The sequence below is a fragment of the Cyanistes caeruleus genome, chromosome 9, assembly GCF_971803275.1.
Source record: "Cyanistes caeruleus chromosome 9, bCyaCae1.hap1.1, whole genome shotgun sequence".
In the NCBI taxonomy this organism is placed as follows: Eukaryota; Metazoa; Chordata; class Aves; order Passeriformes; family Paridae; genus Cyanistes; species Cyanistes caeruleus.
Window position 1 is genome coordinate 732,124 of NC_141709.1, and position 27,529 is coordinate 759,652.

The window sequence follows — 27,529 nt, forward strand, 5'->3', positions numbered from 1 at the left end:
CTTACCAGCAGAGGTGAAACTGCACTCAAGACCCCCTCTTTGTGTCTTGTCAGGACACTAGGCTGGTGGCACCTCACACTAAAGGAATGTCTTGATTTAGCCCTGAAAAGATGAGTTTTGGCCTGACTGCCCTGGAGTAATTAACCCCGTGCTTTCTGAGGCTCTGCGTGTGATTTTCCAGCAGCTGCAGGGCTGATCTGGAAGCTCTCTGCAGCATCCAGGGTGACTGCACGGCACCTTGGGCACTGCTGCCTGATTTATTGCTCCTGACCAGCACTGATTATACACATCCAGCTGCATTTTGGAGCCCCTGGTGCTGGGGGGTTTCTACTCTGGGCTACCCCAAGTGCCAACTGCTGCGGCTGGAACAGAGGAAGATATCTCAGGGTAAGACAGACTATTTTTAGCCTGGTTTTTGAGTGAGCAACTCTAACAGGACAGCAATGCAGACAGGCCAGGAGGTTTCAGCAAAGACACTACCCAGCTCTGGCACATTTCAGGGACAGAATCATGCAGAGCTCCTTGGAGAGGCTTCCACAATCCCCAGCTGCAGGCAAGGGATTCTGAGCCTGGCAGTGCTGGGGAGCGCTGTGGGAAGAGCTGCTGAGCCTGTGCCACGCTGCCCCTTGTGCTGATGGGTCACAGCAGAACTCCAGCAAAACCCACTGCAAACCAAGCAGTCAGAAGGACCGAGCAGACAGATTTGTTAAACCCTTCCTAACTCCTTTATCCTGACAGAGCCGAGCTCCGTGCCAGGCTGAGCCATGTGCTCGCAGAGCCGCTGCCTGCTTTGAGGCTGAGGGGAGCCCCAGGGATGAGCTGTCCCACCCAAAGTGCCAGCAAAACAACAGCAAACCCGTGCCCACCGGGGCTCCAAGGAGACACCAAGCAGCATTTCATCACAGAGCAGCACGGAGGAGCAGCCACATCCCCCAGGGCCCCTCCTGCACCACAGCAGCTGCCCCACTGCTCTCACATCCCGGGGCTGTGCAGGGAAATCACGGGGTCCCATGGGCCAGGAGATGCCACTGCTGGCTCAGAGGGGCTCCCTAACTTGGTCTGAGCAAGTGTCAGCTCTGTGCAGTTCCTCTGAGCGAGATCTGAGCCACAGAGACTGCAAGGGGTGAACCCAAAACCCTTCACTTAAGGGAGGAACATCTCTGCACGGCTGATCAGGACCTCCCTGCCTTGGGAGCTGCTCCTGATGACAACTCTGCCCGGGCACAGAGATCTGCTCTGTCTGCCCATGTTTGTCAGCATTCCTCCTCCTGCTGCAAAACAAAGAGAGAAAGCTTCAGAGGGCTGCAGGATTTCAGCTGCTCCTGCTGCTGGAGGAGAGCAGAGGAGATGATGGCAGGGTTGGAAACGCCACCAAAGGGGTTCTGAGATGGTGGCACAGCCCCAGCCCCTGCTGCTGGCCCCACAACAAGCAGCACTGGCTGACCACAGGAAAAGGAAAGGCACGGGTTTCCACTGGCACCCAGTCCTTGCTGGGAGTGTATCCTGCACTCCCAAAGATGGAATGTCTCTGTGTTTGGGTGCAGTGGTGGCAGCAATTCACCCCCTGCTCGCTGGGCACTGGGATTTGGTGACTGCCTCAGGAGAAAAAACCCATTTCATACGTGATAAGCTCAGCTACCCATGGCTCCATCTTGGGGAGCTGAATCCCAGCCTACGGCTTAATAAAGATCTGATACAGAAATAATTATCCAGCTTGAAATCAAAAAAGGAAAGAGGATTTGCACAGCATTCCCATGATTCCCTTTGCTTTCACACCATGCAGGATTTCACTGTACTACTTCTAACCAATTAAAAACCGTAACAGAAGAGCTTTCTTAGCCTTCAACCCAGGCATTTTCCCCCATCACGGGTATATTTCTGGACCTTTAAATATCTGTAATAATATTACAAGCTCGGGTTAATTATATTAATTCTTCTTTATAGCAATGGCAGAAGAAAGAGAAGGATTAATTTCAGGGAAATGCACAGAAAATGGAAAAGGAAACAACAAAATCATCTGTTCCTGGATTTGCACAGCTCCACAGTCGGTCTCCCACTGAAGCACTAAGAGCTGCATTAAAATTTCTGAGCAAAGACTAAAAGTGGCCATCTGAGATACATCAGTTAAAAACCCCCACGACTCTTTGAGAGGAAAAGCAAAGGTGGTCTCAGTAACACAAAAGAAGTATGAGATCACTCATAAAATCTGACCAAGTGAATAAAGATGATCCCTTCATTTTACCCTGCCCACAAAAAAACATTTGAAAATTCATCTTTTCAAATGGAAGAGAAACATGTACTCCATGAGAGCTCAGCAGCCCTCCCATCGGCCTCGGGTTAGTGGGAGTCTATTTTCAACATCTGTCTTTTGTGCAGAGTTCAGTATTTAAATAACTTTGGAAGGGAAAGAAGGCAGCTGGTGTGTGCATCACTGCACAGCGCATTCCTACCGGCAGAGTGCTAAAAGTGCCCTTGCTGGAGAAGCCAGGAACATATGTTACTTAATAGAGAGCACATGTAACCTTGTCAGCTCGGGGTAAAATTGTGTGTGAGTCCCAGAGCGATGGCTATGTGTGAAAAGCAGGGAGAGCTCAGCATCCCTAGAAAGATGCTTCCTGTCCCTGTGGGAATGATGCTTCCACGCAGCACAAGTGTGAGAAAACACGCTGCACACAGGGTCAGGCAGATCAGGCAGAGGAGGAGAGATGATGTCTTTCTAGATCTGTCACCCCCCCACATTCACAGGCATCTGAAAAATGTTAACCTGAATAAAAATGCCCTCATTTCATTCCAGCCTGCCTGAACTGCCTCAGGTACAATTGAAGTCTGCCCACTAGCACTGTCTGTAAGTAAGGGAAGGTACCAGGAATGCTTTATGGTCACTTTGTGTCAGCAGAATACAAATAAACAGAGTATTTTTTAAAGGAAGTTGCTCTAAGTGCATCAAGCTGCCCTTGTCCCCATCCACCACCTATCCCCCTCCTCAAAAAAAAAGAATAAAAAAAACAAGAATAAAAAAGGTTACAAGCTTGTATCTTGTACTGGGGAAAGAGCAGTGTTCTGAGAATTCAATTAACAGGGAAAAAGCAATTCCCACTAAACTCACTGCTGCTCTGCTAGCTTGGGAGGCAGGAGACGAAAATCTACCGTAAGGAAAAGCACTCATAAAATCCATTTTATTATTGTTATTATTTTATTTTATTTTATTTTATTTTTGCCAGAAAGCTGTATCTGTGCGTGCTCACACAGAAAGGACACGGAGCTGTGGGCAAAGGCGGGTGCCCCCAGGCAGCTGTGCTGAATGCAGAGGGCTGCCTGGGCAGCACCCTCAGCTCTGAGCTCCCCTGCCTGGCTCAGCAGCTCATAAAAAGCCTCATAAAATACCTCCCCAGCTGGACTTTAACCCTGGCTCAGCCCAGGCTAACGCCGGCACTCCCTGCACTCGGGGCTGTGCTCTTGATGAAGAATTAACTTATTACAAAATGACAGATCCAGTTCAGCAGGCACCTGACAATCCCTGCTGCTGGAGACACAGGGAACCACAGCAAAGCTCAGAGATGTCCAGCAGCTGCCCAGGAGGGAGGCCAGAGGAACCTTGCTGGGATCCTGAGAGCTGTAACTGGGACACAGGGGTGGCAAAGGCAGCTCTGCACTGGGCACGGGGATTTGGCTTTTCTGAGCCACACAAAGAGATGGCACCAGCCCCAGCGCCCTGCAGGGACTCAGAAGGCACCCGTGGGCTGTGTGGGAATGGGAACCTGTGAGGGAAAGGCCCTTTTTTCCTGGCCAGGAATGCCAAGCCAGCCTGGGCTGGGCAGGGAAAGCAGGAGGAGCAGGAAGGCAGCACCAGCTTGCCCCAGCCCTTTGTGGGGTAGCCAACAGCCAGAGCTGGGTGCCACCCTCCTGCCAAAGCAGCGGGGGCAGACTGCAGCCACAACACCTCCTGCCCTCTTCCTCCTGCTGGATAACCGGGGAGAAGCGTGCCTTCCAGCCCGGGAGAGCAGCACTGCAGAGAAGGGAACCACTGCAGCTGCAGTGCCAGGCTGTCAGCAGCTGGGCACAGCAGCACAGCCCACAGTGCCAGGCTGGGGCAGAGCAGGGCCCACAGTGCCAGGCTGGGGCAGAGCAGAGCCCAGAGTGCCAGGCTGGGGCTGGATCACAGTGCCAGGCTGGGCAGTGTCCAGCTGCAGTGCCAGGCTGGGCAGTGTCCAGCTGCAGTGCCAGGCTGGGGCAGTGTCCAGCTGCAGTGCCAGGCTGGGGCAGTGTCCAGCTGCCTCCCCCAGAGCCCAGGGCAGGAGGGAGGGAGGCAGATCCTGCCGGGGCTCCCCAGGATGCTCCAGCATCCATCACTCCCTGCCCAGAAGCAGAAGGGCAGCTGGCAGCGTGCCCTGCTGCTGGGGCAGGGCTGTGCTGGCTGGGCAGCAGCTCCCAGGAGGGCAGGCAGCAACATCCAGAAGGCATTTCTGAGCATGGCTCAGAGCAGCTGCCAGCCCAGCACTCTGGGCTGTGCCTCACACCCTCAGGGGACTCAGGCTGGCTGGAGGGGAGCACTGAAACACCTGCTCAGCCTACCGATGTGAGCAGCAATAATGGACTGAAGCTCACTTTTAAAACACTGCTTTAAGCCACCCTACCAAAGTGCTGTGCTGCTGCCTGTGTCTGAGGACTGCCACACCCTTCACTGTGGGGTCCCACCCCAGTTCCTCTGTGCAGCTGCAAATCTGGCCATGCCCATGCTCCACACATGAGCAGGGATGCCTGCAGCACCTCCCTGCTCCCTCCAGGAGCTGGGATACAGAAAGAGCAGAAAAGCAGGGAAATTTGGGAATCTCCTTTTGCTTGGGCTCCCTGCTCCTGCCACCAAATCTGAGGACAAAGCCAGCCCGTGGTGCTCACACTTGCAGCAGGGATGGAGATACCTGGGGCTGAAGGTTCTCAGCAGCTCCATGGGCAGACTGCCAGCATGGCATGGCCAAACATGCTGGACACCTCTGCTGTCCTGATAGTTTGGGTTTAAACTCAGGATTAAATATCCCCTCTCCTCCTGCCTTTGCCGTGGTTTTGGCACAAGCTGGCCTTAAATTTAAGGCCACAGTAATTTGGAAGAGAGGAGGAATAAAGAAGTGCTGGCTGCTTGTTCTTGGGCTCAGTGATGCTTTTTAAAACTCTTCCACAGCTCCTCGGAGTTTGCATTTGCACATATGGGAAATGCAGCTCTGAGGTGCCTGTGTTTGTCTGAAATAGATATGATTTTGGTTTGCACTGACAAGGTCAGTGCCTGTTTTCCCATCCAACTTCAGGTTTAATTCTGGTAACCGTCTGTGATGGTTGTGTGTACCCATGGGTATAAATGGGAACCAGGCTAAAAATACCCGTGTTGTGAGAGCAGCAGAGCAAAGTTAAGGCTGCTGCTTCAAAAGCACCCCAGGATTGCAGCATACCCACCTATCACACGAAATATGTTTTCCAATAACATGGAACACTTCCCAATCAATGCCTTCTGCTCGGTTTGCTATTTCCTCCCCGAGAGCTGCCTCCATCCGCTTCCTCCAGCCTCCCCTCACTACCTCCGAGTTTCACAAGTTGAGGTGGCAAACTGGGACACACTCACCAGCCATCTGCAGGAGAAGCAGCTTCACAGGAAGCTCAGAGAAATCAGAGCTGAATTAAATCAGTATCAGTCACAGGGTTAAATGGAGACAGTTCACACACAGCAACTTGTGCCAACCCTTTCTTTTGAAGACTTCCATTTGCAGGATGATTTACCTCCCTTACAAGGAATCCTCAGGCATTCCATACCTCTCTGTGTGTGGCTGTTGTTTTTAAAACACCTTTGAAGCAGAGTTCCAAGGAGGCCCGAGGCACCCCAGCAGCAGCAGCAGCAGCAGTGCTGTGCCATGAGGGATGCAGGGCTGGGGCAGGAGCTCAGCTCCCAGCTCCTTCCATCCCCCACTTCCACCTGCAGCTCACCAAAGCCACCAGGCTCCCTGGGCAAGGCTCAGTGTCCACTCCAGGGGCCTGGAATAACACCAAGGTCAGGAAAGAAGGACTCCAGCCCAGCCATCCCCTTCCTCCTCCCCCCTGGGCACGTTCAGTGCCCATGGGCTGGGACAGCAGCACTGCTCAGCCAGGCATGAAGGTCACTGGAGACCCTGCAGACATCTCCAAACCCCTTCCAGAAGCGCAAGGAAGTGAAAAGGACACGGGCTGGAGCCGGGAGGGAGGAGGAAGCTGTCCCTGTGGTCTGGGGTGCCCCAGCAGGGTGTGAGGTGTGTGGGTGCCTGTGGGATACTGGTCAAACTGGTTATAAAAACAACAGGCGGCCCGAGCTGCTCCCTGCAGCCAAGGGAAACAAGGAGGGGCTCGGTGTGATCTGTGGGCAGAGCTCAGGGAATGAGCTGCACACGTTCTCAGATTTACCACCTGCTGCTAGGAAAAGCAGCAGCGCATTCCTTGGAAAGCCCACGTCTGCTGGAGTCTGTGGTGTTTTCAATCAGACCTGCACTGGTTTGAGCTGTGCAGGCAGAGGCAGCACAAGGTGTTGGTGCAGCCTCCCTTGGAAGGAGCTTTGGCAGGGCAGGAGTGGCGATGGCCTCTGCTCTGAGCCCTGTGCCAGAAGGAGCTGGGTTTAAAGAGCAGCATTGCCATCTGCAGCAGCTCCATCACAGCCCTGTCCTGTCCAGCCCTGCCAAACCCCTGCCCCTCTCTGCCTCAGGGACCCCAGCACACAGGGGTACACCAGTGTCCAGCCCAGCACCTCCCTCCACACAGATGGAAAACAAAATTCCCCTGTTCTAAATCAGCTTTCTCCCCCAAAGGCATCCTTTCAAACAGACCCTGCCTCAAGGCAGCTGAGGTAACCCTGCCCACGTGGATGGGATGCAGGGCTGACACTGCACAGGAGTCACCCCAAATCCACCCTGAGGGCAGCTGACAAAGCCAGGGGCGCCCTGAGATCCCCACACAGCGCTTGGGATAGGTGTCAGCTCAGCAAAGTGAGACAAATGGCAGCACGGTGATATTTCTGCCCCAAGTTGTGAAATACAGGATTTATTTTGGGTTTTTTTTTTTTCTTACTGCTCACCACAGAGCTGCTCTCCCACTGTTGCATAAAAAGCTTGAGTAAGAGCAGTGGAGAAGGCAAATGAGACTAGCCAGGCAGAGACACGCCAAGGAAGGCAGGCTGGTAATACTGTAACTAAATCAGCAATTATGAAATTCAGACAATTAATAAAGAATGAATGAGCAGCAGCATTAAAGGCTTGGTGCATCAGAAACAAGCCAGCCCTGTGGGACTCTTCAGATGCTGCTGGTGCCCAACAATGTTTCTGGGGAAGAGAGTAATCATTCACATCACCCTTGCTTCACAGTTCCTACTTCAACAATAACTAATGCAGGCATTAAAACCCAGTCAGTAAATTCCACATGTTAATGGCAACAAGAATAATGTCCTTTAGAGAGATGTAGGCAGATTTACAGAAAAGATTTCCAGGTAATAAAAGTAGCAAGATTTTAGGTGGAGTTAGAAAAGAGGGGTTGAAATTCACCTCAGCAGCAGAGCCCCAGAGGATGCAATGAGAGACAGAGGACAGAATGTCACTGTGCTTCCAGGAAACCCCAGTGAGGACAGCACAGCAATGCTCATTTCTATGCAGGGCTGGGGGAAAAAAAAAAAAAGAAAAGAAAGAAAGAAATAAAAAAAACCCCCAAAAAACCCCAAGTATTTGCTATCCAGGCTATCCAGGCCAAGTGTACAGGAATCTGGCATCTGCTCATCTCAGGATGATTTTATATGGCATTGGCCAAGCAGCCTGTCACAGGAAAAAGGAACAGAAGCTGCATCTGGCAGAAATGTATCCCAAGAAGACCCTGGAGGCATTGGAAGGTGTCATCCCAGTTCAAAGGACACCATGAAGACAGCGTGGTCCTGGGCAGCAGAACAGAAAGGTGACATTATCTGCAGCCACTGCAATCCCTGCCAACACAATCCATTCCTACACAACATCTCCTGCTTTATCACACACTTCAAGGGAGAAACAGAAAACAGCTCAGGAAAAAATCAACAAGAACATGAGGCAGTTTCCCACATGCCAGAGGTTAAAACAAACTCTTTATTTGCCTTGTCCACAGAGCAGGCTCGGAGGGCACCGGTCCACAGCCCTCACCTGGGACCTGGGAAGAGCTTCCTCACATCAAAGGCTCTGACTTCAGGCAAATGCACAAAATCAGCAAGCTGGGAGCTGAAGTTGGACCCACTCAAACACAGAAAGACAGGGTTTTTTTCCACAGAAAGCTCAAGGGGACCTGCACCCCGAGTCACACTCACCAACAGCTTTGGCCAATTATTCTGCATTTCTCCTTTCAGATAATGTGGATTTCTTATCATGTAAACAGAGGTCAGCACAGATGTGGTCTCTGTGCTGGAGATACACACACATCCCCCAGGTTCCCAAGGATCAGGGAATGTTTGACAGAGTCCAGACCGCTCCCATCCATCATGTTTAGAGGCACCAGGAAAATGGAATTGGAGCAAAATGCTAAAACACAACTGGAGGCCTTGGAGAGAAGAAGGAAGAGGAGATGGCTCTCTGGGATGGATATCACTGCTGCAACCCAACAACAACAACACATCACAGCTCGGGCTGCTCCTGGTAAAGGATCAAGCTGAAATTTAACCATCTCTGCTGAAGTTTCCTGTGGCAAACACACACTTCAGGCTGGCTTTTGCAGCTCCTGCTGGAACACATCAGCAGTTTCCATATGCAAGCCCATGACAAGGGGAACTGGTTTGGCTGGGGATTTTTCCCTGTCACGTTTCGCTCCCTCTGCTGAAAACCAAGCGACAGATTAAGAATCACCAGGATCCTCCTGCTCCAGCAGGGAAGCCTGGCCTGAGAAGGAAACACTTTCTGCTCTGAAAACTCTTTGTCTAGAGCCTTTGTCCTGGGTAGACTTTGCCCCAGGTGGGAGAGTCCTTGCAGAAGTGGCAGCAGCAGATCCCAATGCAGGGACACCTGAGCAGCCACAGCACCCTGCCACGGCCAGGAGCATCCCTGGCAGCCCCTGTGAGCTGACCCAGGGGATTCTCCAGGGATTTCAGCCTGCTCTGCAGGCTACAGCCTCCTCTGCTGGGCTGGGGACAGTGCTTGGCTCCTTGTTCTGGGCAGTGCTTGTTCCTTCTGCTGCCCTACAACAGATCCATCCTCTCCTCCCACTCCCTAATTAAACTCCCATTCCACAGACCAGCTCACACAATGGATTTTGCAACCTCTCCTTTTAACCAGATGTGCTGCTTTCCTCTGCTCCCACACAGGGCAGGAAGCAGTGACACCCCAAATCCCTCACCCTGCTGCAGTGACACCCCAAATCCCTCACCCTGCTGCAGTGACACCCCAAATCCCTCACCCTGCTGCACTGACACCCCAAATCCCTCACCCTGCTGCACTGACACCCCAAATCCCTCACCCTGCTGCAAGGCTCTGCCTGTGCCTCCCTGGGACACAGCATCCCTTGGAACACCTTCCTGCTGCACCCAGCCAAAACCAAGAATTCATTTCAGCAGGGAATAAACTGGGGCATGTGGTTGTTGGTTTGGTTTTTTTTGGAAGGCTGCAGCCCCAGGTTTTTGTCTCTCTTCTGAGGTGATGCAGCAGAAAACACCACAACAAATTAAATTAAAGGGTCCTTGGCCTTTGAGGACCAGCAGGGAAGCACAGGAGCAGAAAAGATCACACACAGGAGTGGCATTCAAAGCTGATTCAGTTTGGTTTGACTTTAATTCAGCCAGGTGCCCTGCACAGGGATGTCCCCTCGAAGGAGTCTGACAGGTCACAGCCTCCCTGCATCCCAAAAAATGGATACTAAATACTGCTGGACCCCTGCTTGTCAGCTTTATTAACTCTTTGGTGTCCTTTTCCTAGGTTATTTGTCCCTTTGAGCATGGAACTCGAGTGAGGTGTTGTCTCTGGACACACTCCAGCCTGGCTGGAAGATGTGGCTGCCAGAATTGGGCTGCCTGCATCTCTCCTGGGAGCCCTTGGTCCCACTCCATCCCAAGAGCAAAATGTTGCCATGATGGCAGGAAGCACTGATTTGTTACAAAACACATGAAAACTCCATGTTGCAGTAAATAAGAAGGGGAAAAGCCTCCAAATGAAGGCAGTGCCAGGGGTGAGAGGAGACACGAGCGCAGGGAGAAGGTGCAGCTCAGACACTGCTGAGGATGAGCCACAGAGCCTGGGACCAGCCAAACCTCAGCACACCTCTCTCAAAGCCATTTTTTCTTATCAACAACCTCTCAGGTAGGCAAGAGCTTATTCTCAGGCAGCAGAAATTGACTCTAAAATGCAAAGGGAGTGCAGTAGCTTCACCAGCAATCTCCCAGCAGCAGGAGAGACTGGCCCCTCTTGGGGACAGCAGTGGGGCTGCTGTGCTGAGCTGGTGACACTGAACACAGCCCTCTCCCAAAGCAGCACCTTCAGCAAGCCCGAGGCTCAGGCCATCAAAGCAAGCTCTGTCACCTTGCAGAAGGTGATCAAAGGATGTTTGTTTCTGTAGGAACTCTTCAAACCCTCACAAACAGAGGCCACCAGCGCTAACACAACCCCAAAGCTCACAGAACGAGCTGCAGACCTCCTCCCCTTGATCCACTCCTGCCTGGGAGGCACAGTGTGCAACAAATCTTTCCTTTCCAGGCAGGAGGAAAAGCTCCTGAGAGCAGGAGAGCCGTGCTGGCAGCTCCCCTGGCTCCCGTGTGCCTGGCTCCAGGAGCAGCTCCACGTGCCAGAAGCACCTGTGCAGGGACAGCCAGGGAAAGCAGGGCTGGCTGTGCTGGGCTGTGCCCCACAGACAGTGCCACACACCCCGAGGGACCATTCCTGAGGAGGAAGAGGAGGACGAGGAGGAAGCTCAAGGGCTCGTAGGGGATGGACATTTCACCAATGTCCATCCTCTTTACGTGCTGGCCATGCTCTCAGGGAGGGGTGGGAGCAGCAGAGCAGCCCTTGGCTGGTGAGGAGTTCCAGGGAAGGTCTGTCCTTGGCTGGTGAGGAGTTCCAGGGAAGGTCTGTCCTTGGCTGGTGAGGAGGGCCAGGGAAGGTCTGTCCTTGGCTGGTGAGGAGGGCCAGGGAAGGTCTGTCCTTGGCTGGTGAGGAGGGCCAGGGAAGGTCTGTCCTCCCACCACGCTCAGGGGGCCCGGCAGGCACCGCTGGCCAGGATTTTGGGGAGGTGTGTGCCAGGTGTTTGCTGGTGGCTCCGAGGCACAGCAGGGCACTGAAGGGGCTCAGTGTGAGCAGGGGGGGAAGCCCCAGATAGGGAGGGAGGTGAATCACAGGGAGACACCACAGGCTCCCAGAGAAGCAGCAGAGTCCAGCCCAGGAAGGTCCAGCCGGGCAGGAGGAGGGAAGGATGTGCCAGAGGACAGAAGGCACTGCTGCCTCCCAGCCTTCTGCAGCAGCTCCTGCCCTGGGCCTGCTGCCTGCTGGGCTCCCAGTCCTCTCCAAGGCACTGGGCTGGCTCCAGGCCAGCATCACCCACCAGAGGCTGCTGCCTGTGCTGGCACACCCGCTGCCAGCCGTGTGTCCCTGCCCGCAGCAGAGGCGCTGAGCTCCTCGGGACACAGCAGCTCACACAGCATCCACCTCCTGCCTCAGGAGCTCCCCAAACCACACTGCCACGCCTGGCTGTGCCTCCCTTCATCCTCACCTGCCCCACCACCGAGCTGTCCATCCAGCTGGGAGCCCCTGTGCGCTCCTGCCCCAGCCTGGCAGGGACACGCTGCCGCCGCAGCTTTGGCACAGAGCTCTCGGGCAGGGCATTGCTGGAAGCTGGAAGCAGTGAGCTTGTCCTGAGTTATTTCTGCAGGCAGGGAGCAGGGCTGGGAGTGTTCCTGCTCCTCATCTCCCCAGCACCAGGAGGTCAGAGCTGGCAGAGCCCTGCCACTGCTGCCCAGCCCAGCACGGGCACTGCTCGCTCCCTCTCTGTGCCTTTCCAAAGGCTCCTGGCCCTTCCTCCCAGCATTAATGGCTCACATCTCACAGCCCTTCCCCAGTCCAGACCTGTCCTCTGCCCCAGAGCCAGAACCTCCCTGAACCCCCTGTTTCACTGCTGTGCACTGGAACCACACAGCTCCACTGGGAAACACCGGCCCCGTCCTGGCCGTGACCCCAAGGCAGGCGACAGAGCCAGGTCAGCAGGCTTGGGCCAGCTCTCCTGGAAACGTGGCCAGTCCTGGACAAAAGGCTGCTCCAATCAATCTGGGTACCAATTTAACCAGTTATTGATTAAACACTAAGCACAGGATGAGCTCCTGGCCCATTTCATGCCATGCTGGTAGCAACACCAGACTAGCCATTATTTTATTACAACGTTAAGTGGCACTGGTGATGCCAGGAGAAATGCAAGCATGCCCAGAAGGCTTCAGCCCTTTATTGTGCCTGTCAGAGCACTGAAAGAGCAATTTAAATTATTACAGTCATCCTTTCAGTTCCTCCCAGGTCCAACACAACATAATCTTGTTCATCTTGGATACCCACATCAATTCACCTTGCAGCGAGTGCCAGGGCTTGGCACCAAGCAGGCTGTGCCCTTCAGGTGGCCAAAGCCTGAGCACCTCCTGGCCAGCCCACTGCCCACTGTGCTGGTCCTCAGAGACAGGGCTGGGCACACAGGGCCAGCCTGCTCCCAAATCCTGCTCCCTCCTACAGAGGGACACCAGTGCACGGGCAGAGAGAGAAGGGAAGAAAGGAAAGCATCGCTGTGAATGGCCTCAAGCTTTTAAAAACCCACCACGGCAAGAGCAGGGACAGCTGAGAAATACTGTAATGAAAGGAGCTCAGAGTCAGAGCAGGAGCTCTACACCAGTAACTGGACAAACACATCAATTTTCACACCAGTCCAGCTGCACCTGTGGCCTGCAGAGGATGAGAAATCTTGCTTTACACAAGCTTGTAGAAATTCAGCAGTTCTGCCAATTCTCTAAAATTGAGCTCAGCTATGCAAAGCAGCACAAGTCCCACAAAAATCAGATGTACCTGACAGAGTAGGAGGTGTAGAGGAGCAAGATTCTCAAGTGCTTGGAATGCCTCCCTGTTCTGAGCCTGCAGAACTCAGCTGGACACCTCCCAGAAACAGCCTTGCAGGAGACTTCCACTGAGGCAGCTTTTAAGAAGTGTCTGTATAGGATTTCATCCTTTCTGGCTCCAAAGAAAACCTGGATCAAAGCTGCACTCAGCAATCCAAAAGGGCTGATTCCCAGCTCTCCAGAACCACAGCACCAAGGCCCAGGCAAGCAGCCATGCCAGGGGCATGGGGAGGAAAGCATGGGCATGAATTTACATCATGAATTTACATCATGAATTTACATCATGTAAAAAATACACAGTTGTTGTCATTTAGGGCCCAGGAGCTCACCAGGAAGGGAGGGGAAGGAGAAGGATATCTTGCCTCCTGCTCAGGCCCTTCCACCTGACACCTGCAGCAGCTCACAGCCCGTAGGGCTGGGAAGACACAGTGGGAAGGGCTTAGGGAAGACACACCACTCTCAGTTTGGGGATTTGGATGTTCAGGCAGGTTCCTGGACTTAGGGATCAGCTCCTGGTATCCTGCACCCAGAGGAGCCAAGGAGCATTTGGAAAGCCAGCCCACTCCAGCAGCTGAGGGTGAGGTAACATGGACAGGGTCACCCTGTTTGGGATGGGGAGGAGACAGAGCCAGCTCTACTGGCCCTGCTGCCTGCCCAGAAATGAGCCCTGCTGTGCCCTGTTTATCACCTATGTGGCCATCAGTGGTCACAGGGAGAGATGTGGCTTTGGAGGAGAGCAAATGCTCTCAGAATTGCTCTCCCAGAGCATCTTTAGCACGGCTGATGTCCCATTCCACCGAGCCATGTCACACCAGGTGTGCTGCAGAGAGGGCTGTGCTCCCAGCACACCCAGCCCAGGCAGGAAGGAAAAGCAGAGACAGTCAGCTGAGCACCTCCCCTTCCCTCCTCAGCCCCAGCTGCAAGAATCCCGGGAATTCTCCACATTCTCCTGCCAGAAACTCGCTCTGGCCAGGACCACGAGCACGGCCATGGCATCACCAGCCCTTCAGCAGTGGGGAGAAGGGGATGGCATCCGTGGCCTGCAACACCAAGCCCCTGTTTAGAGCTCCTCCCAGCCCTGACCACGAAAGGGACCAGCTTTGGGCTCCTCCACCCCTCCTGCTATGCTGGAGCAGGGGGGCAGCGCTGCCAGAGGTCCCTCCCTGCTCCCAGCCCAGCGTGGGCAGTCATGGGGGGCTCCCAGGGCACTCTCCCCACCAGGATCCCCCTGCTGGGGCAGACAGCATCCTCACTTCTTTGCAGGGTCATTTTTAAACCACTCAGTAAAGAGAGGCAAAGCCCAGGGAGCAGAGTGGTGAAGGCAGCACTGAGGAAGGGGAGTTGAGGCAGCAGAGGGGACGGTGAGGATCCCCCTCCTTCATCAGCAGTGACTACCTTGGAACAAACTGAGACAGAGCACCTTCCCCCTAAACCAGGGACTGCATCAAAATCCACACAAACCTCGGGGTCAGCAGCTGCTGCACACCCTACACACAAAACTGCTGCTGCTTGCACTTGGTGATCTCCCTCTGCTTGCTTTCTGCACCTAAACAAACGCTTTCCTTCCTCTGGTTTCCCCGTGGCAGCACGATGGGATTGTTCTGTGCCTCACAGCAGAAGGGTAGCTGTGTCTGTAAGGAGGACATGTGTTCCCTCAGCTCCACCAAGCCAAGAGCCTGGCCAGAAACATCCTCAGCAGTGCTGTGGTCCCTCTGCTGCCAGGCAGCCAGGGCAGAGCAACCCAGGGGAGAGCTCTGCATGTACACAGCCAGCACTCCACAGAAATCAACAGGCATCCAAAACCTGTCTGCATGTGCACAGCCACCACACCACTCAACAGGCATCCAAAACCTCTCTGCATGTGCACAGCCAGCACAGAAATCAACAGGCATCCAAAACCTCTCTGCATGTACACAGCCAGCACAGAAATCAACAGGCATCCAAAACCTGTCTGCATGTGCACAGCCAGCACAGAAATCAACAGGCATCCAAAACCTCTCTGCATGTGCACAGCCAGCACAGAAACAACAGGCATCCAAAACCTCTCTGCATGTACACAGCCAGCACTCCACACCACTCAACAGGCATCCAAAACCTCTCTGCCAGTCCTTCCACACTGGAGTTCTGTGATTTTTGGGGCTGGTGGTGCATTTGTTCCAAAGTCTTATCTTCACAGGCAGTGAAGGAAACTGCTGTTTATGAGAGCTCTTGATGTTCTGTCCCAAACTTTGGACACAAGGTGGGAAAACTTAATGCCATGAAGGCCTTCCCAGCCCATCCCAGCATTAACCCCCCACGGGGAGGACAGGACTGCAGGCAGGAAAGCTGTTGAGGAAAGCCCACACATTATTTACACCCTGGAGGTTTGAAACAGAAGAGCCTGGAAATCTCTGTCCTTTGAACGTGATCCCCCTCACCTTGGGCTAGGATACTCCTCTCCTCCTCTGGTGAAAGAGAAATGAGATTATAGCCAGTGTGCAAGAGGGGCTGAGAGGAGCAGAGCTCTGGGGCAGCTTTGGTGCTTATGGGGTCCCATGGCAGAGAGCTCATCCCTTACCCAATGTCCCTGCAGGCCCTTCCTGCTCAGCGTTACTCCCAGGAGAGCCAGCCCTGGAGGACAGGGCACACTCCAGGACACAGCAAACCCCAGGCCATGGACACCAGTCAGCTCCTGCTTTTCCCAGCCTGGGGACAGCGAGTTTTGGGCTGCGTGGTTTGCTGCCCTCCCAGCCCCTCCAACACCCTGCAGTTGTGCTGGCCAGAGGCTGGGGAGCAGAGGAAAAGCTCCTCTCCTGGCTCCTGGCCAAGCATTACACAGCAAGGGTGTCCCATATCCTGTATTTTGGGAAGCCAGATGACTTCATTAGCAGCTGATACCCCCTGACCTACTCACCCTTAGCCAGGCTCACTGCTGGCCAGCCCCAGAGCTGCTGACCCTGCTGTGTGATGTGCACACTGCCATTCAGCACTAACCCGCTGCCATACCCGGATTTTCCATGTGCTGGAGCTCCCACACACGCAGTGAGACCCCGGGAGCCTCCTGCACAAGCTGAGGAGCCCAGGTGAGATGGAGAGGGACAGAGGACAGGAATGATGTGAGGAGAAGCTGTGGGTGAGGAGGGAGGAGAAGGCCACACTCACCCTGATGCGCCGCATGGCCGTCACGATCTCCACGCGGCTGTTGGGCCGCGGCACATCCAGGCTCCCGATGTACTGCAAGGAAAGAAAGGAGATCAGCCCTGGAAACGCCCTGCTCCCACCTCAGGGGTATCCACACAGCAGCCCAGGCTCACTCCTGGGGAAGGAGCAGCATCTTGCCTGCTGCACCTGAATCCCTCAGCTTGAGCTGTTCCCTCACCACAACACTGCCAGTAGCCAAAACCCCTTTTTCTAGCAATAAAATAACTTCAGCTATCTGGCCAGCAGGACTCACTCATCCAGGCCATGATCAAAGCACACAGGAATAAGCAAATATCCCCTCGGTGGCAGTGACTCATCTGTGACAGACCTGGATATTGGAATATCCCTAAAATAGCCGGCCCAGCCTGTCCTGTGGCGGGCTCTCCATTATTTCACCGCAGCCTGCCAGGCCCGTGGCTGTTTTTGCAGGAATGCTGAGCCTCCAGGCCAAGCCTCCAGAATAAAGGAGCCGCTTTGCTATTCACAGGGGACCAAAGGCAGCGCCACCGCGACCCAGCACGGAGAGCCGCGGAACAAAAACCTTTTTAAAAATAAAGTGGGAGAGGGCAGATTCTGAAGGAGGATCAGAAAACAGACAAGCGATGAAGAGTCAATGCTGAGCACTAAAAACGTGTAGTTAGAAGAAAAGCGTTTTGAGCCGATTTCCTGGCCCTCTGTGCTCCCACGCTTCATCTCCACACGAGGCCTGACGTAACCCTCACAGCACAGCGCGGGCACCAACGCCAGCGGGGCTACGTGCCCTGGGAGTGTGGCCAGGACCTCTGCTGACAGCTCTGCTGAGGCACAGGTGGCTCCCAGCAGCAGCACCCACATGGGTGCCCAGGCAGGGGCTGCTGAGAGGGGCTGTGCCTGTCCCAGCATCGCTGCACTGTGAGCAGGGATGGCACCGAGCAGGGCACCCCAGAGGGACAGACACCCAGGGAGCCCCGTGTTCCTGGGAGCCCTCCTTGCTGAGCCCACAGCCCAGCCTGGGGGACACAGAGCCCAGCAGTGAGCAGCACAGGCAGTGGTGCTGAGAGCAGATGTGCAGAGGGAGGATACAGAAATAAGCCCCGAACATCTGGCGTGTCCATCACGTGCGGGCAGCCCTGCTTATGTAACCGGGAATTCCAGCCCCTCACCGCCCTGCTGAGAGCACAGCCCCGGGAACCCTCCCTGCCACATCCCCTGCCACCCTTCAAGGGGATGATTCTGCCTTTTCCGAGGGCAGAAATCACATGGGACAAGTGTGCTGCAGAAGAGCAACCCTTCACAGTGTGGTGAACATCCCCCCAAAACGTGGGCTTGGGGCTTGGTCCTTCAGCTAAAGAACTGCAACAACAATATCCCCCCCAAAACGTGGGCTTGGGGCTTGGTCCTTCAGCTAAAGAACTTCCCAGTTGATCTGAGGGATGCTCTGAGGACCCATCCACACTCAGCAGTGATCTGCAGGCATTGAGCACACCGAGGGCTGTTCTGCTCCGCTCTCCTCCAGCCCTCCTACTCCCAGCACCGATTTTAATCATGGCAATGGGTGTGGGAGCAGGCAGGTGAGGCACAGACGAGCCAGAAGTTCCACAGTGCAATTCTTGCACTCTCCCAGCCCACCCCTGGGACTGAGCCTGGCAGGAGCTCACAGACCCCCAGGCACGGGCACAGCGAGGAGAAAGGAAGGTGCCCAGACAAAAGGGGAGAGAATAAAGCTGGGCCAAGGAGCTGACAAAGAGAACAGACCCGTGAAAGAACTCGCCCTCCCCGAGGAAGGAATGTGTGTACACCAGCAGGATGTGGCTTTCCCAAATAATCACCTCCAGACCCACGGCCCCGCCACCCTGCCAAGGCATGGGGGGACAGAACTGGAGTCCCCCACCCACACCTGGAGCCAGAGCAGGGATCAGGGGCTCACAAATCCATACAGGCTGTCCCAGGCAGCCTTCCCCTCCCCAGTTAGGGGAAGAAAGGCCACGTGCTGGGAGAGCAGGTGGCCAAGGGGGTCCCTCGAGCCCTGGCAGCCCCACAGAGGCAGAGGCAGCCCCCACACTGCCCAGAGCCACTGCTGCTCCGGGCTGTGATGCCAGCACAAAGCACCGCTCTCACAGGGAGCTTTCAGTCCACCACACATTGCCTGCTCCTCATCCCCAGGCTGGGATCCAGCCATCCATCCATCATCCATCCATCATCCATCCATCCATTCATCCATCCATCATCCATCCATCCATCATCCATCCATCATCCATCCATCCATCATCCATCATCCATCCATCCATCCATCCATCCATCCATCCATCCATCCATCCATCATCCATCCATCCATCCATCATCCATCCATCCATCCATCATCCATCCATCCATCATCCATCCATCCATCCATCATCCATCCATCCATCATCCATCATACATCCATCCATCATCCATCCATCATCCATCATCCATCATCCATCATCCATCCATCCATCCATCATCCATCCATCCATCCATCCATCATCCATCCATCCATCCATCATCCATCCATCCATCCATACATCATCCATCCATCCATCCATCATCCATCCATCCATCCATCCATCCATCCTCCATCATCCATCATCCATCCATCCATCCATCCATCCATCCATCCTCCATCATCCATCCATCATCCATCCATCCAGCCATCCATCCATCCATCCATCCATCCATCCATCATCCATCCATCCATCATCCATCATCCATCCATCCATCATCCATCCATCATCCATCCATCATCCATCCATCCATCCATCCATCCATCCATCATCCATCATCCATTATCCATCCATCCATCATCCATCATCCATCCATCCATCCATCCATCCATCCATCCATCATCCATCCATCATCCATCCATCATCCATCCATCCATCATCCATCCATCCATCCATCCAGCCATCCATCCATCCATCATCCATCATCCATCCATCCATCCATCCATCATCCATCCATCATCCATCCATCCATCCATCATCCATCCATCATCCATCCATCATCCATCCATCCATCCATCCATCATCCATCATCCATCCATCCATCCATCCATCCATCCATCATCCATCCATCCATCATCCATCCATCCATCCATCCAGCCATCCATCCATCCATCCATCCATCATCCATCCATCCATCCATCCATCCATCCATCCATCCATCAATCCATCCATCCATCATCCATCATCCATCCATCATCCATCCATCCATCCATCCATCCATCCCTCATCCATCCATCATCCATCATCCATCCATCATCCATCCATCATCCATCCATCCATCATCCATCCATCCATCCATCATCCATCCATCCATCATCCATCCATCCATCCATCCATCCATCCATCATCCATCTATCCATCCATCCATCATCCATCCATCATCCATCCATCCATCCATCCATCCATCCATCCATCCATCCATCATCCATCCATCCATCCAGCCATCCATCCATCATCCATCCATCATCCATCCATCCATCCATCCATCCATCATCCATCATCCATCCATCCATCCATCCATCCATCATCCATCATCCATCATCCATCCATCCATCCATCATCCATCCATCCATCCATCCATCCATCCATCCATCCATCTCCATCATCCATCCATCCATCATCCATCCATCATCCATCCATCATCCATCCATCCATCCATCCATCATCCATCCATCCATCCATCCATCCATCATCCATCATCCATCCATCCATCATCCATCATCCATCCATCCATCATCCATCCATCCATCCATCCATCCATCCATCCATCCATCCATCCATCCATCCATCATCCATCCATCATCCATCCATCATCCATCCATCCATCCATCATCCATCCATCATCCATCCATCCATCATCCATCCATCATCCATCCATCATCCATCCATCCATCCATCCATCCATCCATCCATCCATCCATCCATCCATCATCCATCCATCCATCATCCATCATCCATCCATCATCCATCCATCCATCCATCCATCCATCCATCCATCCATCCATCCATCCATCATCCATCCATCTATCCATCCATCCATCCATCCATCCATCCTTCCAGCACCCCAGAAAGGACAGGTCCTCCCCTGCCAGGGGGTTCCAGCACCATTTGGCTTCTCACAGCCAGAGGGACTCTTCTTGCTGTGCCTCCCCACCCAACAGGCTTTCCTCTCTGCCCCTGCACACAGCCTGCAGCACTGCACTCTCTGCCCACAGCTTCCAAAAGATCTGCCCAGTTCTGGGAAATGCCAGGGGAAAAAAATCAATTTGTTTTTTAAACAGAAAACAAAGGGGAGCGCTTTGCCAAAGCACTGTTTGCACAAGTCACTCAGATTCTCGTTTTTCCTCCAGGCTGTTGAACACTGCTCGTTTTCTGCTCTGTCAGGAACGCATTTTCTTGCGAAGTTGCTTTTTCTGCGACAGCAGGTGGCAGATATTTTGGGAAAAGCGAAGGCCAATCGCATCCCTGGCGGGGACACCTCGGAAGGGGTGTTGATGAGAGGGCTGGTGGGCAGAGGTGGGCAGCCACAGCCTTCCCGCGGAGGAGATGCCGCCTTCCTGCCGCCCCGACAGCCCAACGCTGCGAGCAAAGGTCAGGGCTGAATCATCCCACGGGGAGCCTGCCCTGCCTGCTGCTGCTGCTGCTGCTGCTTCCAGAGCCACCCCGAGCCACAGGCGAGGAGCCAGAGCTTCCTCCCGGGAGCTGCAGGCAGGCAGTGGGGCAAAACGCTGGCACCGGCCCAGCAGAGCCCTGTCCGGGCACGGGAGGGGTTGTGGGGCCCCAGCAGGGAGATGGGAGGCACCAGATGTGGGGCACGAGGGTCCCCAGATCCCCAGAGAGCGCAGGGAGGGGTGAGGCCACCCCAGGCACTGGGACAGTGACCCTGCCACAGTGGCTGTGCCACGGAGCGAGGGACAAAGTGCTCGGGCAGCAGTGTGGAGCCTGTGTCCCTGTGCTCCCGGGGAACACCCAGCCTGCCTGCAGTCTGCCTGATAAGGGCTTCTCCCCAGGCTGCTGCTGCTGCTGCTGCCAGGAAAGCAGCCACAAATCCATTCCCAGGACTTTGGCTGTCCCACTGTTCCTGCTCCCAGAGGCTCTGCCCTGCACCTCAGAACAGCCAGCCTGCAGGGTGGAAACGGGGAAGTTCACTCAGACTGTGCTGCTGCAGGCTCAGAGGCCAAAAGGGGTGGAAAATTCACCATGCCAGCTGGCTTCAATGGAAAAAGGCGCTGGCTTCTACTCCGAGGGCACAGACGGGTGCTCTGCTGAGCTGGGCTCTCTGCACCCCGAGGACAACACGAGGCAGCGTGTCACAGGCACCCAGAGCCATGCAGCTGGACACTGGCACTGACAGCCAGACTGACAGACAGACAGACTGACACACAGGCACAGCCCTGAGGGACACCCGTCTGTCTGCTGGTCCCAGCTTAAACTTCAGCCCTGCTTAGGAGCTGCCCCGTGGCTCAGGTGCCAGAAACACAGAGCTCTGGGGGCTCCAGGACCCTCACAGAGCCACGAGCACCACACCTGCTCCCCCCTCCCACCAGCCAAAACGGGGCTCACCCCAAAAAGGGAGACACCTGTGCTGCAGGTGAGCCAGCAGGGCACAGCCCCAGCGGGTGCCCAGGGGAGATGAAGTTTTTCCACACCAGTGAAGCAGGAGTGTCCATCCCCACGTCCCCTGGCCGTGTTTCCATCCCCACCCTGCCCACAGCTGCCCCCAGAGCTGGCCTGAGCTTCCTGCAGCACCTACAGCAGGGATGTGCAAGCCCAGAGCGCTGCAGAAAGCGGGGCTGGGAGCATCCTCCCTCCTGCTGCTCCTGCTGGGGCTTCTGGCACCTGCACAGCCCACGTGTGTCTGTCTGGGACCCACAGCTTGGGACCCACAGCCTGGACCCACAGCCTGGGGATGGAGCTGGGACCCACAGCCTGGACCCACAGCCTGGGGATGGAGCTGGGACCCACAGCCTGGACCCACAGCCTGGGGATGGAGCTGGGACCCACAGCCTGGACCCACAGCCTGGGGATGGAGCTGGGACCCACAGCCTGGTCCCACAGCCTGGGGATGGAGCTGGGACCCACAGCCTGGACCCACAGCCTGGGCACACACAGCTCTGCCAAAGCCAGACAGAGTTTTCTTTGCCAGGAGCTCCACTAAGCAGCCCAGGAACCGACCTAACAAGCGTGGCAGAAATATGCCACTGTTTGAGAGGAGAACCTTTGTAGACTTGGGAAGGTTATTTATAGCCCCGAGGCAGCAATCCCGGGCTCAGGCACACTGGGCTGAGCACTGCAGAGCTGCCAGTACAAACAGCCCCCAAACAGAGCTGCCAGCTCGCTCCCAGCCAGCCCAACTGGTGCACAGCATCACACAACCTGGCTCCTGCTTCCCAGCCCTCCAGGAAAGGGATCCTTGCTGGGAAGGGAGCCTGAAGCAGTGGAAGGGAACTGCACACCTCCACCAGGGCTGCCTGCAATTCAGTTCACTTCCAAGGCTGTTATTTGCAGCCCCTGCGTTCATAAAAACACACACACGAGTGGAAACACACATGTTCTCCCAGCTCAGTGCTCCCCTGAGCTGGAATGGCTTTCCTGACAGGGGATTTCTCTTTGGAGCAAGTGGCAGTGCCTGCAGGCAGGTGGGCTGGACAGAGGAAGGGACAGAAGGGATCAGACTCGAGTCTCCTCCGTGTCCCATCTCCAAACATAGACAGCAACAGATGCTCAGTTCAACTTCAGTTTCCCACGCACAGAAGCAGAGAAAAGCACTGACAGAAATGACAGGAAGTGCCTGGTTGCCAAGACCACTTAAGGGAAAAAATCCACCCCACCAGCCAAACACCAAAACCCCACCTGCTGCACAGAGGGACAGAAACCCTCCCGAACCTCCAGTGCCACCTTCCCCTGCCAGCAGCTCTGCTCTCAGGGACAGCAGGTTCCAGCACATGGGATGCCCAGGCCACAGGCACTGGGTCCACCAAGGACTGAGATGTGTTGGGGCAGCCACGGCTCCCCTTGCCTGCACACAGGGGAGCAGCAGAGAGGGTCCTCACACCCATCTGCCCCTCCTCTGGAAACCTCCATAGAGGCACTTGAGGGGATTAATGGGACTGAAGGAGCAGCAGCTCTTTCCAAATAAAGGGCATTTGGTAGGTGGGACCTTGCTCTGGACCACAAAAGCCCAGCCCAGGCCTGCCCCAGCTCCCAGACAGGGACAGGAGTGAGTCCCTGAGCAAAGCCAGCAGCCCAACAGCCGAGCCCCCAGCACCCCACTCCCTCTGCCTGCTGCTCTCTGGAGGCGCTGGAGCAGCCTGAGCCATGATTTCTGAACCCACACAATTGCTGGTGTTGCACAAGGTGGCCCTTGGGTTTTGTCCTGCAGCACCAGAGCTTTGGGAAGATAAGGAGTAAGCTCACATCCCTCCCCTTCTCACAGACATGGAAGAGAACAGGAGGTGTCTTTCCTCTCTACATCCCCATTTATCTAACCAGAAATCCACTGCACAAGTGGGAATTTCTGTCCATTCCCCTGCACCGTGCTGCCGCTCCCAGTTCCTTCATCCAAACATTTCAGCTAACCCAGGAGGCCAGGCTTTTGATTTTAATCAACAATTTAGACTGCAAGAGGAAAACAAACGTGGAGCCTCCCCTTGGAGCCAGCTCCTCCGATTCCCCGCAGCCCGACCAAGGCATCTCTGGGATACAGCGGGGTTTGGTGGCCAATGAAAACAGATCCCAAAGTGTGAACTGAACTGCTGCTCCCAAGAAGATGGAGCAGGATTTTCCATCTCTTGGATTTCTCTCCAGAAAATGGATTAACGTAATCCTTCAGGGGTGCTTTGCCCTGACCCTGTGCCAGCACACACAAGTGGCTCCGGTGGGGACAAGAGGGACAAGGCTCCCGATGGCATCGCAGCTCAAGTGACGGCAGCGCTCGGGTCCGTCACCCTCTGCTTGACAAAGGGTCAAATTCTGGCTGCCCGTGGCCACCAGCCCCCCTGGGCTGCCCATGGCCACCAGCCCCCCCGAGCTGCCCATGGCCACCAGCCCCCTCGAGCTGCCCATGGCCACCAGCTCCCCCGAGCTGCCCATGGCCACCAGCCCCCTGGGATGCCCATGGCCACCAGCCCCCCCTGGGCTGCCCATGGCCACCAGCCCCCTGGGCTGCCCATGGCCACCAGCCCCCCCTGGGCTGCCCATGGCCACCAGCCCCCTGGGCTGCCCATGGCCACCAGCCCCCTGGGATGCCCATGGCCACCAGCCCCCCTGGGCTGCCCATGGCCACCAGCCCCCTGGGCTGCCCATGGCCACCAGCCCCCTGGGATGCCCATGGCCATCAGCCCCCTGGGCTGCCCATGGCCACCAGCCCCCCTGGGCTGCCCATGGCCACCAGCCCCCTGGGCTGCCCATGGCTATCAGCCCCCTGGGCTGCCCATGGCCACCAGCCCCCTGGGCTGCCCATGGCCACCAGCCCCCCCTGGGCTGCCCATGGCCACCAGCCCCTGGGCTGCCCATGGCCACCAGCCCCCTGGGCTGCCCATGGCCACCAGCCCCCTGGGCTGCCAAGCCTCCCCCGGGAGAGGGACCAGGGGACCAGCAGGGATGGCAGCTGCTGCTGCGGGACCGAAACACGCACTGCACCCACCCCACGTGCCACCCAAAGCCGGCAGCAGGCCTGGCTGTAAAAACACCATTAAAAATTAGAGCAATAAATCAGCAGACAGAGCCTCAGGCCCACGCTACCCCCCTGCAGAGAGCCCCAGGCAGGCTCGCCAGGAATCTCAGGCTGCTGGAGCAAAGAGCGCTGATCCAGCTGCTGAGCTCTAACACCGGCATCCCCCGCACTACCGCTGTCCCAGGAGCATTTGAGCAGGCAGCCACGGGAGTCCCGACACCCCAGACGAGCATTTTTCCGCTTAATCCTCCCCCAAAGTTCTGCTCGAAATCAGAGTTCCACATTTTTGCGAGCTGGGCGCCCGGCTGCACCGGGAGCGGTGCGGGTGGGAGCGCTCGGGATTCTTGGGATGAAAGGAAGTCAAGGAGTGTAAGCGTTTAATTAATCTCCAGCAATCTAATAAAAGGATCGAGTAATTGCCTCAGCCATCTGCATTCTGTATCTGGCAGCAAGGGCTGCCCAGGGATTGGGAAGCCGGGTTCCGTGCGGGTCGTGCTGGGCACCGGCGAGCCCAAATCGGAGAAACCTCGAGGAGCTAACAAAGGCTGATAGGCACCAGCGCGGCCAGACCGGCAGCCTGGGGCACAGCCGAGCCAGGAGCACAGCCTGCCCCGCTCCCCCGCTCACCCGAAGCTGCCCGAAGAGGTTTTGGGCAGATTTGGGGGGTGGGATGCTCTGCCCGCAGGTGAGGCTGAGCAGGGGCCGGAGGTAAAACATCAATCCAGCCACCCGGGAGCTGCGAGGCTGGGCTTGAGCAGCCTTCCCCAGGAAAGAGTTGCGAAGCAGGTTTAAGTTCTCTCCTAAACAACTCCTCGGCCGCTTTGCTGTCCTGCAGCACGGTGCCATGGGGCAGGTGATGGCCTCTGCAGAGGAACCCTGCCGGCCCCGAGAGAAGGCGGAGAGCAGCCCTTGGACACCCTCCGAGGAGCCGCAGCCTTGTCCCGAGGGCACCGCGCACAACCAGATGCCAAATTTTCTTCCCCTGACAGCACATGTTCTCCGAAGCCAACAACGTGCGACAGACGCCTGCCTTGCTGCCCCCCAGAATGGCTTTACACCGCTTTTACACCGCTTTTACACCGCTTTTACACCGCTTTTACACCAGGCTTTTCTGCTGAGCGAAGCGCACCTGGGCACCTCCGCCGGCACGAGAACCGGAGAGAAGGAAACGGGGCAGGATTTTACATTTCCCCTTTCCAGATCTCCCGGGCAGCTCCTTCCCGATTTCCTGCTGCTGGCCAGCGTGCCCTGCTCGGCTCCTGCCAGCCTGCGGGAAGCCACGGCCGACGTGGAGCCAGAGGAGGAGGAAAAGTCCCAACGGAGAGGAAAAGATGAAAAGAGCGCTCGCTGCCAGATCCACCAGCGAGGATGGTTTACATCCGTAAAGAGAAACAGCGAGCGTTTATTTGGGGTGCGTGTCCCTGACCGCCCGCACGGCAAATGGCACACAGCTCTGGAGGGGTCCAGGGCAGGCTGCAGCCCCCAGGCAGCCGTGCCCGCAGCGCTGGAGCACGGAGCAGTGAGCACCGAGCCCTGAGCCCTGAGCACCGAGCCCTGAGCACAGAGCCCCGAGCCCTGAGCCCTGAGCCCTGAGCCCTGAGCCCTGAGCCCTGAGCCCTGAGCCCTGAGCCCTGAGCCCTGCCGGGGAGATGCACACAAACCCCGCTCCGGGGCCAGCATCCCCGAGCAGCACCACGCGGAGCCCGGAGGGATGCAGGGCCGGGGAGGGATGCTGGGCTGAAGCAGGAGGGTGACCCCGCTCCAGCCTGACCCATCCCAGCGGTGCGAGCATCCCCGCCGGACAGCTGGGAAGCCTCGCCCGACTCCGCCTGAGTTCAGCGAGCAACGCCGAGGGGAAGGGCTCCGGCGAAAAGCAGAAAGCCCCGTCGCCGTGCCAAAGGAGAGCAGCAAAAGCGGGCATCCCGCTCGTCGGGGTGCGGCGACCCCCGCGGCTCCCCCGCGCCCGCCGCCCACCTTGGCCTCGAAGCAGATGCCGTGCTGGAAGGCGTCCTCGTTGTGCAGGGGGATGCGGAGGTCGTGCCGGTCGTCCACCAGGTTGTACTTGGACTTGGCGGGCATGGCGGCCCCGCGGCCGGGCAGCCCTGCAGCGAGCCCGGCCCTGCCGCCGCCGCCGCCGCCGCCGCCGCCGGCCCGCCCTGCCCGGCCCCGGGGCGGGGACGCGCCCGCGCGGAGCGAGCGGGGCGGGCGGGGCTGAGCGGCACCGAGGGCAGCGGGGCTGTGTGTCCCCTCCCCGGGCCGGCAGCGGCACCGGCACCGGGGCTGTGTGCCCCCTCCCCGCACCGGCACCGGGGCTGTGTGCCCCCTCCCCGGGCCGGCACCGGGGCTGTGTGCCCTCTGTCCGGGCCGGCACCGGGGCTGTGTGCCCCCTCCCCGCACCGGCACCGGCACCGGCAGCGGGAGCTCCTTGCCCCCTCCCCGGGCCGGCACCGGGAGCTCCCTGCCCCCTCCCCGGACCGGCACCGGGAGCTCCTTGCCCCCTCCCCGGACCGGCACCGGGAGCTCCCTGCCCCCTCCCCGGGCCGGCACCGGGAGCTCCTTGCCCCCTCCCCGGACCGGCACCGGGAGCTCCTT

General features: G+C 56.5%; 1 protein-coding gene across 7 annotated transcripts in view; it reads right to left on the reverse strand.

The window, feature by feature from the left end:
- The window catches only part of NOS1AP (nitric oxide synthase 1 adaptor protein), a 43,382-nt gene extending 16,283 nt beyond the window's left edge, over nucleotides 1-27,099 (reverse strand). For 2 of the 7 annotated variants that reach the window (XM_086842914.1, XM_086842912.1), the window contains exons 1-2: nucleotides 26,912-27,088; nucleotides 16,223-16,294 (exon numbers count right to left, since the gene is read on the reverse strand). In XM_086842914.1, coding sequence (XP_086699040.1) covers nucleotides 16,223-16,294; nucleotides 26,912-27,016 — 177 coding nt within the window. In that variant the 5' untranslated portion in view covers nucleotides 27,017-27,088. Of the gene's footprint in view, nucleotides 1-16,222; nucleotides 16,295-26,911 lie in introns of all 7 variants that reach the window. The other 5 variants (XM_086842913.1, XM_086842911.1, XM_086842917.1 and 2 more) reach the window with 5 other exon arrangements.
- Nucleotides 27,100-27,529: the final 430 nt, after the last annotated feature.